At 36.6% G+C, this 16,809-nt stretch overlaps 1 protein-coding gene across 2 annotated transcripts; it reads left to right on the top strand.

Annotated features, from left to right (window-relative positions):
- The first annotated feature begins 3,338 nt into the window (after positions 1-3,338).
- Positions 3,339-16,516, top strand: LOC126825631 (inositol-3-phosphate synthase 1-B). 2 transcript variants are annotated; one of them, XM_050555355.2, is made up of 4 exons: positions 3,339-3,489; positions 13,085-13,517; positions 13,985-14,631; positions 14,973-16,516. In XM_050555355.2, the coding sequence occupies exons 2-4, from the start codon at positions 13,112-13,114 to the stop codon at positions 15,546-15,548; spliced, it is 1,629 nt and encodes a 542-aa protein (XP_050411312.1). In that variant the 5' UTR covers positions 3,339-3,489; positions 13,085-13,111; the 3' UTR covers positions 15,549-16,516. The 2 variants fall into 2 exon arrangements, with proteins under 2 accessions (XP_050411312.1, XP_050411311.1); XM_050555354.2 differs by lacking the exon at positions 3,339-3,489 and adding an exon at positions 10,715-11,060.
- Positions 16,517-16,809: the final 293 nt, after the last annotated feature.

The raw sequence follows: 16,809 nt of genomic DNA, 5'->3' as shown, positions 1-16,809 counted from the left end.
TAGAAGAAAGAAAGAAAGAAATTATGTCAAAGGGAGATTACTACAATTAATAATTGGATTCAGACAAGTAATTTTTTTTTTTCAAATCACCAATGAGAATGATTCTATTATGTTAAATTATTATAAGATGTTTTCGGAAGACGTGACTTAGCTAATGACAATTATAATTTTAAAAAAAACCTTTGAGTAATTATGTCAAAGACATTTTGGAGAATTATGTAAAATATCTATATTCACCGTTGTCATGGTAACAATTAGATGCGGGATGATCTGGTAAAACGGATGCAGTGTAATTTTACATACATAAAATTCTCCGTCTTCATTAGCCCGGTTCATGCTGCAAAATAGGACTTAAATCCTACTCCATCCATTTGTTTTTATTATTTGTAGTCGAAATAAGATACCTGTTAGACGTGAAGAGACTATATTAGTGAATAATTTACTTTCAATTTTATCTTGTAAGCGACCTTGCGTCTTAAAATATAACTTCAGCGTATTGTTCTCTTGATTGATTACGGATATGTATTTTGTGGTTGTACCCAAGACCGAATTAATATACTACTTAGGCTTTTTTTTGTAAATTCGGTGGAGTTGTCACTTAAAGATGCATTATGTGAGCTAAATCTGTGTAATGGATTTCTTTATTTTGGCTTGAAGTGTTATATAAACTATTATTTAGTCATTTATTAACTTTGTATCATATTATCGTTTATATTGCGTTTGATAATGACAAGAGAATACTTGTTGAAACGTTGCACTATTACAGTTGCTAGTGATTTTTATACATAAAGCTGTGTTTTTGTGATTTCAATGCCATTGGCCCATAACCAACTCTCTAGAAGATCGAATGGCAGAGATTTAAATGGGTTAAGACTCCCGCGAGATAATCCTACGATAATAATAAAAATATCTGTGCTACATCTTCCAACACCCATAACTTCGCTCAGAATTTGAATGAAATTTTATCTATTTTAGAACTATTATTGCAAGAACGACCAACACTCTTTATCTAAATTTTATATAACGCATCTTTAATTTATCTGAAGGACGCAACACATTTCATTTGAACCCCCTCCATATCCTTTTTTTGAAAAAAAATATAATGCGAAGTTATATGGGATTCTTTGCCGTATCAACTGAGGCTAAAATTATTATCGAATCGTTCGTTTAATTTAATCGATTTCTGATAATTCCTTTCAGAGTTATTGTCTTTGGTCACTTTCATAATCACCGTGATCTAATGTGTGTATTTTCGATCATAGGGTCTACTTGTTATTGAGTTAGAAATTGATGTAGTTTCAGCCCTGCTTGCACCTACCGAGGAGTAGCGTCGCCCCCCCCCCTCCTTTCTCTCTCTCTCTTCTACCCAAAATTATGGAACATTCTTTTTTTTCCTTAATACTAATAGACACTCAAAGATATCGGTTAATTTGACTTCCAGTGACTAATATTTTATCCTAAACACTGAAGATGAAAAGGGATTACATGACATTTTTATCTTTTTAGATAGCATGTACATGTAAATGATTAAAGAAATATTCTCTAGATATTGCAGAGAAATGAAATGAAATGGGGTTTAACGTCCTACTGTTCAGTTGGGCTAATACAGACGGACATGTACGTTACTTTACGTGTGCGCCAATGTGTACACGGGACCTAGTTGTTTTTTTGTCCCATCCATATGATGATATTGTAAAGCATGATCAAAATGCAATGAAATGGGGTTTAACGCCCCCCCCCCCCCTTTTCTTCGTCAACCGGGCTAATGAAGAAGGACAGACGTCATACAGTATACCGTGTGGGAAATTTTACCTGTACAACGGCGCTATACGCATACCATTATTACGAATTCCGAAATCCTCATACCTAGCATAATGACGTGCACTGTTTACAGTTACCCGACAGGCCCAATTTTTTAGGCCCTTGACTTTTTTTCTCATTTAACATGTCCTATAAATCGGTCTTGGTATAGTTTTCTGTAGGCACTGAAATCTCGGTACCATAGCAGTCCGTATCTGTATTATTTTACAGAACCTAACTCCAGGAAATAAATAATCAACACTATATGGTAATTAAAATGACATTACAGGGGCTGTAGACTGCAAAGTATCGATATAGTTTATTAAAAGATTCATTTATTAGTTCACTTATTTCTATCCAATCTTAACCAACAAACAATACGAAAAAAGTTTCCCGACTGATTGACCCTATTTTTGTGACCAAGTAAACGTTATCACGTGTATGTTTTTTAATTGGCCTATTTTTTTTATTTTTTTATTTATTGGCCTATTTTTTTAATCTTTTTTGTGGAGGTGCAGTTACTTCATGACTTTGGGATATATAATACCCAATTTCCACAGCTTAATCGGCGCTAAAATATACTAAAATTGTTATAATATTCAATTAAAAAACAAAATTAAAACATCAGCGGTTGGTAAGGCCCATTAAACGTTTTTACTCAAGACGCTAGCTTTTCATAGCGTCTGCGGAGGATGCCGAATGGTGTGAAAATTTCGGGAGATGCTAATTGTAGGCCGGTTGGGGAGGTTTGGGAATTTTCTGATTCCACAATGCCATGGCCGCTTTATATAAATGAGTATTTTGAGGAATACTAACCCTAACCCTTTTAAGAGGGGTAAAAGGGAAACTGGATCCAAGTCCAGTCTTCTAAAAGGGTTAGGGCTAGGGTTACGGTTAATATTTCCCAAAATACCCATTTATATAAATCGGCCATTGTGGACTTCGGTAATTCCCCCCCCCCCCCGCCCCACCACAACCGGCCTACAATTTATCTAAGCATCTCCCGAAAATTTGAAATGATCATGCGTATCGCTTTAAATACTGAACGGTACCGGAACTATTTTTTTGACTGATATTTCTTTTGGACTTCCAACTTCCAAAATTATGTAGTTATTGCATTTGGGGATTCTAAATCCATTAATTCAGCCATGGACTGTATTATAAGGTCCATGATATCCCTTTAATAATGGAAAAATAACACAAATCGTTTTGGCCTACTTTCCCTTTAAACTTTAACATAAAAGTCATTCATTATAAGTATGGCTCATGGACCAATAACAACCAATTAATTATGTAACAGTTATCTTATCAATCAGCAGGTAGTCCTACACTACTCGCATGCCATTCCATAGTCCACGTATAGTTTATGAGTAGGCCTAATTGTATAAAACCCGTATACAATAATAAAAAAAAGAGGTAGGGTGGGAAACCAGCGAGATCTGCCTGCCACGCGTGAACAATTGCATCATAATTTAAATGAAAATGGCGTGACCTGTCAGGCTTGTATTAAAAGCTGTCAGCCATAACCACACATCATTCATTAGTGGCTCTTGCAGAAAGTGGACGTACTCCCTATACCCAAGCGGAAGAATCAATCCACGTGTAGAAAAGTATCGACCGGATATAACGCAGCTGAAGCAGACGATACGAAAAGAAGTCGGGACACGATAAAGAATCTCGAAAATAAAGGTTTGGATTTCTATTACTGAATGTTGTGTGTAATGTTTACCCCTTGTCATTTCTAATCATTCAAATTTCATTTACATAAAATACGGATGTACGTATTTTCCCTGTTCGGAATAAAGCCGGTTGATTCCAGTAACGCTATGACTCCTTGCTGGATAACCATTAAAAAAAAAATCTCGTATTTTTCTCCCTGCAAGGTTATACGAAGTTCTAACATGGTCACAGGGTTGCGATAGGATAAGATAAAATTATGAAGACTGTTTTTCTTATGTCGGAGTAAATTTTATTGTCCAAGTCGACCTTCGATCACGTAACCCGAGGATAAACAGTTAATTGTGTAGCTTCGATTGTCCGAACTCATTCATTTGAGGTTTGATGAATACTCAACGTCGTACGATGAGTTGACCGACCAATCATAGTTGATTATGTTAAATAGCACACTAGTCTCGATTAACACGACGATTTGTTTACATTTATTACCTCCCTTGGATAAATAAAAGCTGTTTGTTTCTCCTCCCCCGCAAAGATTATGCAATTTATTTTAAGAATTATCACCGTTTGTATTTAACACACAAACGTTGTTTTAGCTCATTTAAACAATCGAATTTATATATCAGTAGTCGAATTGTCTGATGTAAAAAGATGAATTATTGCAATTTCGCGTAAACCTTTGACAGAGCTGCCAATTTCTTTAAATGGTGCTTTATCAATAAAAGATAACATCTCATGTTTGGTCACGCACAGGTCAAGTCAATATCATGCAAGGTACAAGGATAATATTTTATTGATGAAATGAAATGAGGTTTAACGTCCCACTTTTCTGATTTTATTTGTGAAGAAACGACTTGTAGGCGAAATTTTAATGAAATAGTAAGATTTTATATTTAGATAATTCCGACCAAATGACCAAAGAATGTCTTTTATCACACGGATATTTAGTACAAAGTATACATTTGAACTCTCGGTGAGTAAGACGTTGCCTCGTTAACCTGGAGGTCCCGTGTTGACCGAGAAAGTTCATCGGCATTTTCCGGCGTGGTCCCGGCCCTTGTCACTGGTGTAGCTATAGAACGGAGGGTCTGACAAGGGACACCGTATAGTCGTTCGGATGGTACGAAAAACCAGAAAGACAAATGGGGTTTAACGTCCACTCGACACAAACCAGACAAACCAGGTCATTTCGGGACTAACATGTGTTTTTTTATATTTTTATTTCAATAATTCGCTTGCGCGTAGGGGTCTTTAGCAGTGGGAGGAAACCGGAGGACCCGGGGAAAACCCACTAGGTTGGACAAGCGACCCTACTCCTTGTCACGTACATCCGGGGATTCGAAACCACGCCAGTTGACTCAATGACAGGCCGTATGATACAGCACGCTTAAGGGTGACCGTCAGCGAGTTTCACCCGACAAATTCTGAAATCAATCGTAAAAAACCTTTGTATACAATTTCCAGGTTTAGCCATAGTTCTGCTGAACTAATTTAAGGGATTTTGTATCCTTGTCAACTTCAAAATTGTGAAAGTTGAATCTCTAAAAGGAATATCAGTCCACAAATGGTCCAATTCCATGTAATGAAATGAATGAATATATTTCAATACATGTATGTCAATCATCTGCACCCTTGCATACGATATAAACAGACTGTGTTCAAAACAGCCAGCACAAAAAATCTTCGTTGTTGTACATTGCAGATATCGCAGACACGCCAAAATCTTCTGATGGCCCTCTGTTTAATCCGACTGAATCCAAGTCCTACGCGTATCGATTGTTCATATTTTGATTTTGTTTTCTAAATTGAATGTTAAATAATCAATTTGAGTATATTTTAGCATGGGTTAAGCTGTGGGGAATTAGAAATTATCCTAAAAATGCAAATGGCGGTCAACAGCTTTAAATACGGTATCCTAATTTAATTATTATCTTCATAATTAACTATAAAATTACACACTTTTTTTTTCATGGTAAAACTCATATAATTTTATCACAGACAGAAAAAATAGTTCATCGACATAAAATTTAATAATAAATTCGGATGACTGTTCGTTCACGTATATGGTCATACCAAGCCAAGGCCAATATCGCCGACTATAAACCGTTTGTCCCATTACCCGAAATAAACTGAACTGGGATTAACGTGAAATCCCACTGTTCTGCACTTTGAAGGGAAATGAAATGAAATGGGGTTTAACGTCCTACTGTTCTGCCCCGACCGGGCTATTGAAGACGGCCATACGCATTAGAGTGTGCTATGAAGGAAATTTTGACAGCGACGCTACTTTCTATTCTTATATCGAATTCCATTTGCCAACGTTTTTTTTTTACGTGCACGGACATTTGTGCGCGGAGCGTCGGTGTTTTGTCCCATCCGAACGACTATACGGTGTCCCTTACCAGACTCTCTGTCCTGCACCACTGTCAACCGTAAATCATGCCGGAAATACCGATGAACTATCTCGGCCGATGCAGGGATCAAACACCCGACCGCCAGGCTAGCGAGCCAGCGCCTTACCCACTTAGCCAACGTGGCTCTCACCCGGTCTTATGTCCCACAACTTAGAGGTAGGGGGGCACGAAATTTTAATTAGTGTAGTACCATGTAGTGCTACGAGTCGCTGGCTAGATGTGGAAAGCCAACATGCCAAAAACTCCCCACATCCAACGTGTGACACATACTCTCTTCTCTGCTACATATTTTATTAGCCTTGTGATCGTCTAGTATTACGTCATGAATTAGCCAAATGTGGAATATACATGCCTCATACCTTGTATACCAACAGGGATTATTTCCTAATTTGGTCAACAAACACATTCCATCCCTGACCTTTAAGATGGCATATGACAAATGTGTTTATTAATCTTTTAGTGCAAGCAAGTCATGTATGATAATATGATCATATATTTCTGTTGTTTCACGTACTGTATTGCTTGTCTATGAATCTGTAACAATAATTAGTCAAGACCATGATATTATTATACATGTGCTGTTTTGTACAAATCTCGCCATCAATATTACTACAGAACGTAGCTATAAAAAATTGAGATATGTTTTCAAAATAAGTTAATTTTATACTATTGGAACTAATTAAACATATGTAAATATTGTCAGTAAAGTTAATCAAGCCGTGTTTTTAACATAACTGATACGGACATTCATTATCACGATGTATTAGTCATGCGCGACCCATAAAGGTTATCTAGTCGCGTATTTTGATTGGCTGTAAACACGTCAAGCCTGTTCTTTTTTAAAATGTCGGGCAATTAAAGCCAGCTTTTAACGCTTCGATTTAAAAGAGATGGTTTGTACCCGTGTCAGGTAGGACTATATGCTTAATTGTAGTTGGATATGGCAGAAATGTAATACATTGCAATAATCAATAGCTGTTTTGAAGTAAAACTTGACAGTTTTGCTTATTGAAGTACGATATTATTCACAACAGATTTTTCCAGAAGGAACCAAATAGTACCATCTCTTACACACAGGACCACCAGGTTAGCGAGCCATAGTCTTACTCATTGAGTCACAGCAGCTCCCGTACCATTACACATGCCTGCATATTCTATCTTCTCGTTTTCTGTTGACAAATTCCAACCCTGAAATTTCGGCGTTTACATCAGTCCGAATATCGGCATTATTTTCCAGAACCGGGGCCTGTTTCACGAAATTTTAATTAAGATAAAATCCAAATTTTAGTAATTTGATTGGATAATATTAGATTGATTTTAGTGCTTAGCCAATCAAATTTGAAGTATCTACTAAAATTTGGATTTTATCTTTAGTTACGATTTCGAGAAACAGCGTCCAGTACCCAGTAATTAGGCAAGAAAATACTTTGCTGCAATTTGTAGCCGTGCTAATTCTTAGCCACGGCTGTAATTGATACACTGTTCGAATCTTTGAGCAAGTAAAATTAGGTTCAATTGCAAAATTTTCAACACATATCATCACAGTTTGCATGGAAATAAGTAATTATGTTACAAATAGTGAAGAGGGAACACCGAAATCATAATCTTATCTTACCGAACAGCTTTTCTGTATTTTCGAGTGGCAATGATACCACGTGATTCTGGTTCGACGGCCATTTTAAATTGAACAGAAATTTCGCCTAGCAGTTGGGTATAATCAAATCATATAATTTTACGGCAAGATTTCACCTTTATCTCAACGAGAATTGGTTTATTATATGTTAAGCTATGTACAGTACAGTTTGGGGTCAGTGTAATTGGAAATTAAGGGAGTTATAGGCCAGTAACATTTTTGTAGTCAAATGTCTAGAAAACATTCTCAAAGGAAGGCCTTAGGACGGCCCACTACTGGAGCAAGACGGAAGATAATATCAGTAGTGGAATCATTACTAGAAAATACTGGTAAATAGATATAGTCTCACCTTAAAGGCTCAATACCACTCTTGTTGTGACTGAATAATATGTCCCAATCTTTATTCTGGTCAACAAATTGTACTATTTTAGAATATTTCAATTAATTGATGATACAAATTTCATCTTAACACACCTTATTTAAAAATTTTGAAAAATTCAACATAATGGTTTGAAACGTCTAACGTAAACCTTTTCAAATGAAACTTCGATTTAAAAATATTTTCGAACCCTCTGGACAAGTAAAATTTGATGTAATGGATAATTTACACAGCAGGTAGGACACTTAAACATCTAGTACTTAGATAGAGATATTATTTATTTTCTGGAGCTTTCAAGCCAGCAAGAGTGTTATTGTCCCTTTAAGATGACACAACAATGGCTATAGAATGCAAGTATCAAAGTAAGTGATTGTCCCCCGCCATTGGAAGAAAGCGGGGGACTAATGAAATGGGTCTGTCACTGTCTGTCTGTTCGTCACACTTTTTGGGACACAATAACTCTCCTTCTAATAGAGCTAGAATGTCCAAACTTGGTGTAGGTGTTTATTAGGTGAATGACGTGATGGAGTTCGAAGATGAGTATTTCATTGGTTGATGCTTTGGTGCACGATAACTTTAGTTCTAATTAACTGTATAATTTCATTACATCAATACCTTGACTAAGTTCGATAATGAGCATTTTCTGCTTAGCCTAAGTAGCGATAAGAAATTTGGTTGGTCAAGACTTTGGACCATAACAGATAGCAACTCTGCTTTTAATTGAGAAAGAATGTTTAAACTTGATGTACATTAGATGAATGTCTTGACTGAGTTCAATGATTAACATTTCCCAACTAAAGCTAAGCTGAGCTAAGCAATTTCATTGGTCGATGCCTTTGAATAAGATAACTTTGATTCAAACTGATGGAGAGTGACGAAACATAGTGTATAGTTTCACTACCAGTTACTTCAAAACCTTGACTAAATTTGATCGTGAAAATTTTATGTTTAGACTAAGTATTTGATTGCTCGATACTTTTGAAAGAGATAAATGTGCAATTAATCAATATGTGTCATCTATTTATTTTGGGATACCGACGGGGGTCATCAGCCTGGTTGTTCTTGCTATAATTGTCCATGAAAAATGAATATATTGAAAATTTCATTCAAATTACTTTTTTTTCTGAACAATATTGGCGTCAATCACTACCATAGCGCTACCAAAGAGGCTATGTATAATCTGTTTCACAGAGGTATCGCGAAAGCCTTCTAATAACTCTGTATAAGATGACTGACCTTTATAAGTTCAAGTATGCCTTCTACATGTGGCGTCACATCATACAGCGTTGGTCATTGGCGCGTGCATTGTTTACATAAGACGTTGTAGCGTAAACCTTTCCGGGCAGAATGGTACCTTTTACTCATTTTATATAGCCTACCCATTTACACTACTTCTAACACCTTTATTTATTTTCCTAATACTTCGAGGTAATTAATCCGAACTACCGGTGTAAAATATTCACTGCTGATCAGTGTGACTATGTACTATTATTAGGCACATGTTTTCTGCGCAGTTTGCTGCGAGGTAATTAATTCTAACTGATGTCAAATATTCACTGCTGATCAGTGTGGTTATGTATTATATACATGTAAGGCACATGTTTTCTGCGCAGATTGCTGCATTGTTTGATGTTTCTACGTATGTCTTCTGTGAGACGTACGCCCCATTGTTCTTGTCTACTCTTAACTTGACCCAGTCGGCATTTACTATTCGACCCAATACCCCCGTGTTCTAAAAATGTCTGACCATGTCCCACTTAAACACATTAACACAAAAATTATATCTCAAAATTTTATTTCAAAATGTTATTACAAGATTATTACTCGATGGATTGGTTGATTTCGGTTAATAAAACATGGGCGCGTTGCGTTCTGGCGGAATTTCAATATAGAGAAAATCAATATCAACTCTTGTATCAGATCATCCGCCAACTATGGTTGGAAAATTACTGATTTACGTCAAAATATATGGCGACTGTCAACACAGGGACTTTACGCGTCGAACATGTTGGTATGTTAGGTTGAGAATGTCTCCGAAGATTCTAGAAGTCAACACTAAAGCCGGCTTCACACGCTGCAATTTTCCATGCGAAACATTTTGACTATGTTAGCTAATCACCGCATAACATAGCTTGTGGTGACATATATAGCTAATCGTGTTTTAGCTACTCATGTCATGCTATAGATAAAGTGTGTCATATTATAGCAATTCTTGGAGTATCTTAGATAATCGTGGGATATTTTATCTAATCATGTCATATTATAGCTAACCGTGGTATAGCATAGCTAATCGTGGCATATTATATCTAATCTAAGCATATCATCTAATCGTGGCATATACTAGCTGATCGTGACATAGCATCTAATCGTCACACGGTACGACTTATGTCCGTCCTATCGCAGGCCATCACAATATAAACATAACGCCGTGTGTGAGGTCGGCTTTCTGACTATAAGTAATTAGCATCCTTGGAATGTATTATAAACATCTATAAATTGTAATCTTCACGGATGCTGTGTCAGCTTAACAAATACATGTCGAGGTTTCAGCCACGTGAATACAAATTCACATGTCTTTTAGCACTACGTCAGACCCCTGTGTCTATTTACGTAGCGTTGTCAGGTTGGAATTTTCCAAGGCCCACCCTCCCCTTAATGTACGATGTTCTAGAAAGATCGGGAATTAGCATATTCAAACCACGTCATTAATTATTGATAAAAATACACGGCATTCCTGGCTATCTTGTGGAAATTTCCAGACGCTTCTTTAAATGTGAATCCCTGGTATAAATGTAGTAAAATATCTAATCGTTTACAGTTGCTTAAAATATCAACTAGTGAATTCATTCACAAAACATTGGAAAGAAGTACCGAAACATCTACGCACAATAATATTTTAAACAGACATATTAAAGACTATTTATTGCAAGACCGAGACCACTGCTGATTATAGATAATTGTGAATAACTAGACCGTCGACCACAGCGGATTTCATTCACACCGAGACTAACAAGATCGCTTACCACAGCGACATCTTAACATAAGACCGACGAACACGTTTAAACCGACTTCAATTACTATCGATTCTTCCACCTGAAGATTTTAAAAGTATCTTTTCACCTGAAGATTTGTAATATATTATCTGTTTCCAATACAGGTAGGCGGATTATTATTTCTGTATTGCGCTCTAACAAATTTGTATTAAAAAAGTCTACTGCATGCTTGATTTTACCATATTTATTTTAGTTTAATATCCGCTTCTTTTTATATGATCGTCGCTGAATAAATGAAGAAAATTCCAAGCTCTGTGTTTTGTTTATGAATAATTTTCGGCAATCTTTACAGAGCAGAAATATGTTTCAGCGTTCACTCAGGGTTCGGTTATATCGAGACTAGTAATCGCATTTTTAATTTTCAATAATTCGCTTGCGCACAGGGACTCGTTTGAAATGCGACGAGACGGGATAAAACCATATAGCCAAGGTAAGAAACTGAATCTGAATCTGCAGTCCCGCATGTTACTACTGGCAACAACCATCGAAATTTAAATGCGCTTAAAGATGTCGATACCGGCGCATCGTAAGTAAATAATGTCACACATGCTGTAAACCATGGCTTAGTGTGTATGCACTCGGCAGTCTTTCTATAATTAGAGAATATTCGAGAAGGTCGTCTCGCCAGACACCAATGCCAAGGACGAATCAAATATGCGTCTCAAGGTTAAGATTACATAACTATCTGTTATTGTATAGCATGGTATAGGCGAATCGCGTGATTTAAATTTCCATTTATTGAATTGTTTTCTACTAATAGCAATATTGTTAAAGGGACAATAACACTCTTGCTGGCTTGAAAGCCCAAGAAAATAAATAATATCTCTATCTAAGTACTAGATGTGTTAGTGTCCTACCTGTTGTGTAAATTATCCATTACATCCTATTTTACTTGTCCAGAGGGTTCGAAAATATTTTTAAATCGAAGTTTCATTTGAAAAGGTTTACTTTAGACGTTTCAAACCATTATGTTGAATTTTTCAAAATTTTTAAATAAGGTGTGTTAAGATGAAATTTGTATCATCAATTAATTGAAATATTCTAAAATAGTACAATTTGTTGACCAGAATAAAGATTGGGGCATATTATTCAGTTACAACAAGAGTGGTATTGAGCCACTGTAATGACGCTTGGGTTCGAATTTCGTGAAAATCGGACCAAAACTGCTGGACAAAATGATCGCCCCCCGTACGCAAATAATGTAAAAATATGGTAGGTCATAATTTTGATCAGATTTTGATGAAACTTGAAATATATCTTTATAACCCAAAGATCTTAGTTCCTGTCGATATTCGCACATATCGGATCGCTATCCATCTCTTGCAAAATGTGGACGTATCCTGCCTGACAGCCGCTGGTAAATTTATACATAGTTTTTACGATCATGAGACAATAACACCTATGTATTTTCAAAGATTTCCGATAATTACTGATTATTGATTATTATGACCCTAGATTACTTCGAAAAATCTTGCGGATACTCTACAGGCCAACGTGATCATTCGATTGACTTTAGATTAACACAGGGCTTAAGGTTTTAATACGAACAAGTATATTGATTTTCAATTATTTATGATAACTTGGAACGGCTAAACCCATGATATTAAATGTTTTGTATACTAAACGTTAGCATTCTAATTATTTTCTGATAATTGCTTAATGAGTAAGTCTTAATCAGATTTTAATGATAAATGTTTTATTACCGACAAAAGAAAAAATATATGCGATAACTCTTGTTGGCTGCCCGGACGGCTTACTTGCTGTGGGCGTATGTTTCGTTGCCTGACAACCTATCTTTCAAAATGCAGTTGCATTTATGGGACGGTATTACCTTTAGGGTGTAAATATACAAATTGTTCCGACTTTTCCTATATCACTTGATGAATTTTAACCAAATTTGACAGACCTGTTTCTGGGATGTGATTATTCCGGTTCGTTTTGTTTGACGGTGCGTTCTTCACCCAAATGGCGGAGCAGGGGATCGGTTACAGATTTCCGACTTAACAAGTATTATTTATTCTGCTTAATCTGAGGTGCATTGTTTTTCTGATACGAAGATATACGGAAATACAAACTATGCTGTTCGATTCAATTTCCTAATTTGTTTTTTTTTTGTGATATTTTTCAGAATAACCTTGATCGACCTTAAGAAAAGATGTCCGGAATAACAGTTGAAAGCCCGAATGTAAAATACACGGACTCTCATATTGAGGCTAAATATTCCTACGCCAACACCAAAGTTAGGCGTGAAAATGGGAGTTACGTGGTTGAACCAACGAAGACTCAATATACGTTTCGTACTGAAAGAAATGTACCCAAACTAGGAGTGATGCTCGTTGGTTGGGGTGGAAACAACGGTTCAACATTCACCGCCGCCATCTTGGCTAATAAGCACGGTTTAAAATGGAGGACTAAAGAAGGAGAAAAGAAAGCTAATTATTATGGAAGTATAACCCAAGCTAGTACAGTTTGTATCGGTAATGACGATGACGGAGAAGAAGTTTATGTGCCTCTAAAACAGCTGTTACCAATGGTGGATCCTAATGATATCGTTGTTGATGGTAAGTTTCACACAAAATTTCTCTTTTTTTAAACTGCATTTTGTGTGATCAACAAATTTGTAACAATTGATAATCGAACTGTTCGATCGAACCACACAATGATCGGGTCATGTGATAATTGAAGCGTAATATACTAAAATCTAATCGATGCATCTCCCTACCCCCGCCACTCCCAAACGATAATCGAATCAGACGATGATCGATTAATTTCGCACCAAAACGTTAATCCAAGTCCAACCATGCGATAATCTATTTCAGATTATCGAGTCATGGCTTTTTGTCAAAATTCGCAATCACTGAGATACGTTTTGATCAACATCACTGACAGGGTATAGGCCGTACTCGATTGAACATTCTGGAATTATTGAGTTTTCACAACCTCTCCGTCAATTTGGAACCTTCGGGTCTTACAATCGATCACTTCCAGAATGTTGTTACTAAAGTATTATATTTTATTTGTTTTGTAGGTTGGGACATTTCCAAGTGTAATCTAGCTGACAGTATGGCGAGAGCCAAGGTATTAGACTACAACTTGCAAGAACAACTCCGACCCTATCTACAAAATTTAACTCCACGACCCTCTATCTACATCTCGGACTTTATCGCTGCCAATCAAGCGGGGCGAGCTAATAATGTACTGACCGGAAGCAAGCTTCAGATGATTGAACAAATCAGAAAAGATATTCGAGACTTCAAACAATCCAGCGGCGTCGACAAAGTAATAATTCTTTGGACAGCAAACACGGAAAGATTCAGTGACGTCATACCGGGTTTGAATGACACGTGGGATAATCTAAATCGTTCTATCCGAGCCGAGGAAAGCGAGATTTCCCCCTCGACTTTATTTGCCGTGGCTAGTATACTGGAGGGCGTCACGTACATTAATGGTTCCCCACAAAACACTTTTGTGCCTGGAGTTATCGAACTTGCCGAAAAGAAGAAAGTTTTTATTGCTGGTGATGATTTTAAGTCTGGTCAAACGAAGATAAAGTCAGTTTTGGTGGATTTTTTGGTCAGTGCTGGAATTAAACCAGTCTCAATCGTTAGCTACAATCACCTTGGTAACAATGATGGCAAAAATTTATCGGCACCAAAAACATTTCGTTCTAAAGAGGTAAGTCATTAAATAGTTTTAAATAGAGAAAACTTCAGAACATATGATACCACTTTTAAATTTTACTAGAAATGCTAACCATCTCTATGTATGACGTATCAGGTGCCTTAATCAATAACACTTAAAATAAAATATTGTCATTGGCTGATTTCTCGTAGATTTTCCGGACCTTCCGGTTTCCTCCCACTACTAAAGACCCCTAAGCCCAAGCTAATTATTCAAATAAAATTGAACGATACGTTATTCCCAAAATTACCTAATTTGTGTCGAGTAGCCGTTAAACCCCATTTCTCTCCCTCTATAAAGTTATATTAATGTGTTTTTTTAACAATATTTTTCAGATTTCTAAGAGCAATGTTGTTGATGATATGGTTGCATCAAATCATCTACTTTACGATAAAAACGAGAAACCCGACCACTGTGTCGTCATCAAATATGTACCCTATGTTGGTGATAGCAAACGGGCCATGGACGAATATACATCAGAGATCATGATGGGCGGAACCAATACCATCGTTCTTCATAACACGTGCGAGGACTCTCTCTTAGCCACACCCCTTATTATAGACTTGGTCGTATTGGCCGAAGTGTGTGAGCGAATCAAGTTTAAAGTAGAGGGTGATTCGGATTTTCAAAGATTCAATGCAGTATTGTCCATTTTAAGTTTCCTCACTAAAGCGCCTTTGGTACCACGAGGAACACCAGTCGTCAATGCCTTGTTCCGACAGAGGGCGTGTATTGAGAACGTATTGCGGGCTTGTATTGGACTGGCTCCGGTCAATCACATGATGTTAGAAAACAAACACGAGATGATCACGCGAGCAGTATCAACCAATACGAACTTATTAAAGGAGAAGGTATTGGACGATAAGAACAGTCCATTTGTTAGCAGTAGTGACAGTGAAATTGATATGTAAGTGCTTGTTTATATATATAATTTTATTATATTATATTCAATCTGTTTGTATAATAGTATGTCAAATAATGTAAGTACATTGTCCTTTGGAGAATCCTCTACGGAGAAAAACATCCAAAATAGCGAAATACACCAAAAGACCGACGCGGACTGTTTGGGACTATTTGGTTGGCCAGTCTTTGATTGGTTAATATTTATGTACATTCAGTTGACTTTCTGAACTTTGTGAAGTTATGACTTGCCTATAATAATTTATGATAACTATTGATCGACATTGACGGAAATTCAGTTACAGATTTGTAAAAATATTTTAAATGACAATGTACCGTTAAATTCTTTATGTAAACCTATTCCATTGTCACTTATAAACAAATATGTATATAGTTTTTTTATATGCAACTGATGTACCATGTTGCACGAAAACTTCGTAACCTCCTGGGGCTTGTTTCAATAAATTTTAACTAAGATAAAATCCAAATTTTAGTAATTTGATTGGATAATATTATATTGATTTTAGTGCTTAGCCAATCAAAATTGAAGTATCTACTAAAATTTGGACTTTATCTTGAGTTAAAATTTCGTGAAACAAGCCCCTAGTTCCCAAACCAGACCTAGATATTTTTCTGAATTTATCAGGCCAGATTGTAAAATGTACATTCGTGACTTAATTGTTGTAATTTAGTAACATGTTACATTACCAGTGCAGTTACACACACGCAAACGTATACACCTCACAAAAGTTCGCTGCGGATTACAACGCCTGAAAGTGGTAGTGTTTTGCGTGTTATGTAAATGCACATCTCTAATCTAGCTCAAGCATTTTTCTAGAAATGATCCGTCTGTCCATTGTTTTTTTTTTCTTAAAAGGGGAGATAAACCTCCTCGCCTCGATGTTAAATATATTTACATAGTTGTAACATATGTTTGATAATTTAATGACAATGTAAAAATAAAATTTAAGTGTGTTAATATATTTTTTCTGTTAGTTATTGCCCGTTTCTGTAATTAACCTGGGTGCAATATGGAGCAGTCTTTTGACCTGACAACGACATCTTAGTTTGGCGATGTCCAGTAGCCGACACGTAGCAATGGACGATCACTGGACATGGCGATGTCTGGTAGTGGACGGCCGCTGGACCAGGTGATGCCCGGTAGACATAGCACTCGACTTTGCCATCTACCCTAGATGTAGCAGTGGCCATGTAAGATATTCCTGGCGAAGGCGGATAGACCTAATCTCTGGCAATGGTCGCTGGATTTAG

Source organism: Patella vulgata, chromosome 6 (genome assembly GCF_932274485.2).
Source record: "Patella vulgata chromosome 6, xgPatVulg1.2, whole genome shotgun sequence".
NCBI classification, from domain to species: Eukaryota; Metazoa; Mollusca; class Gastropoda; family Patellidae; genus Patella; species Patella vulgata.
The sequence above is the reverse complement of the archived record's forward strand: the minus strand, read 5'-3'. Positions and strand labels throughout refer to the sequence as shown.

Excerpts from the sequence above, each read along its gene's own strand:
- LOC126825631 (XM_050555355.2), top strand. The coding sequence starts at position 13,112 with ATGTCCGGAATAACAGTTGAAAGCCCGAATGTAAAATACACGGACTCT. Across the intron at positions 13,518-13,984 it reads TAATGATATCGTTGTTGATG|GTTGGGACATTTCCAAGTGT; the intron begins GTAAGTTTCACA and ends TTTGTTTTGTAG. Across the intron at positions 14,632-14,972 it reads AAACATTTCGTTCTAAAGAG|ATTTCTAAGAGCAATGTTGT; the intron begins GTAAGTCATTAA and ends AATATTTTTCAG.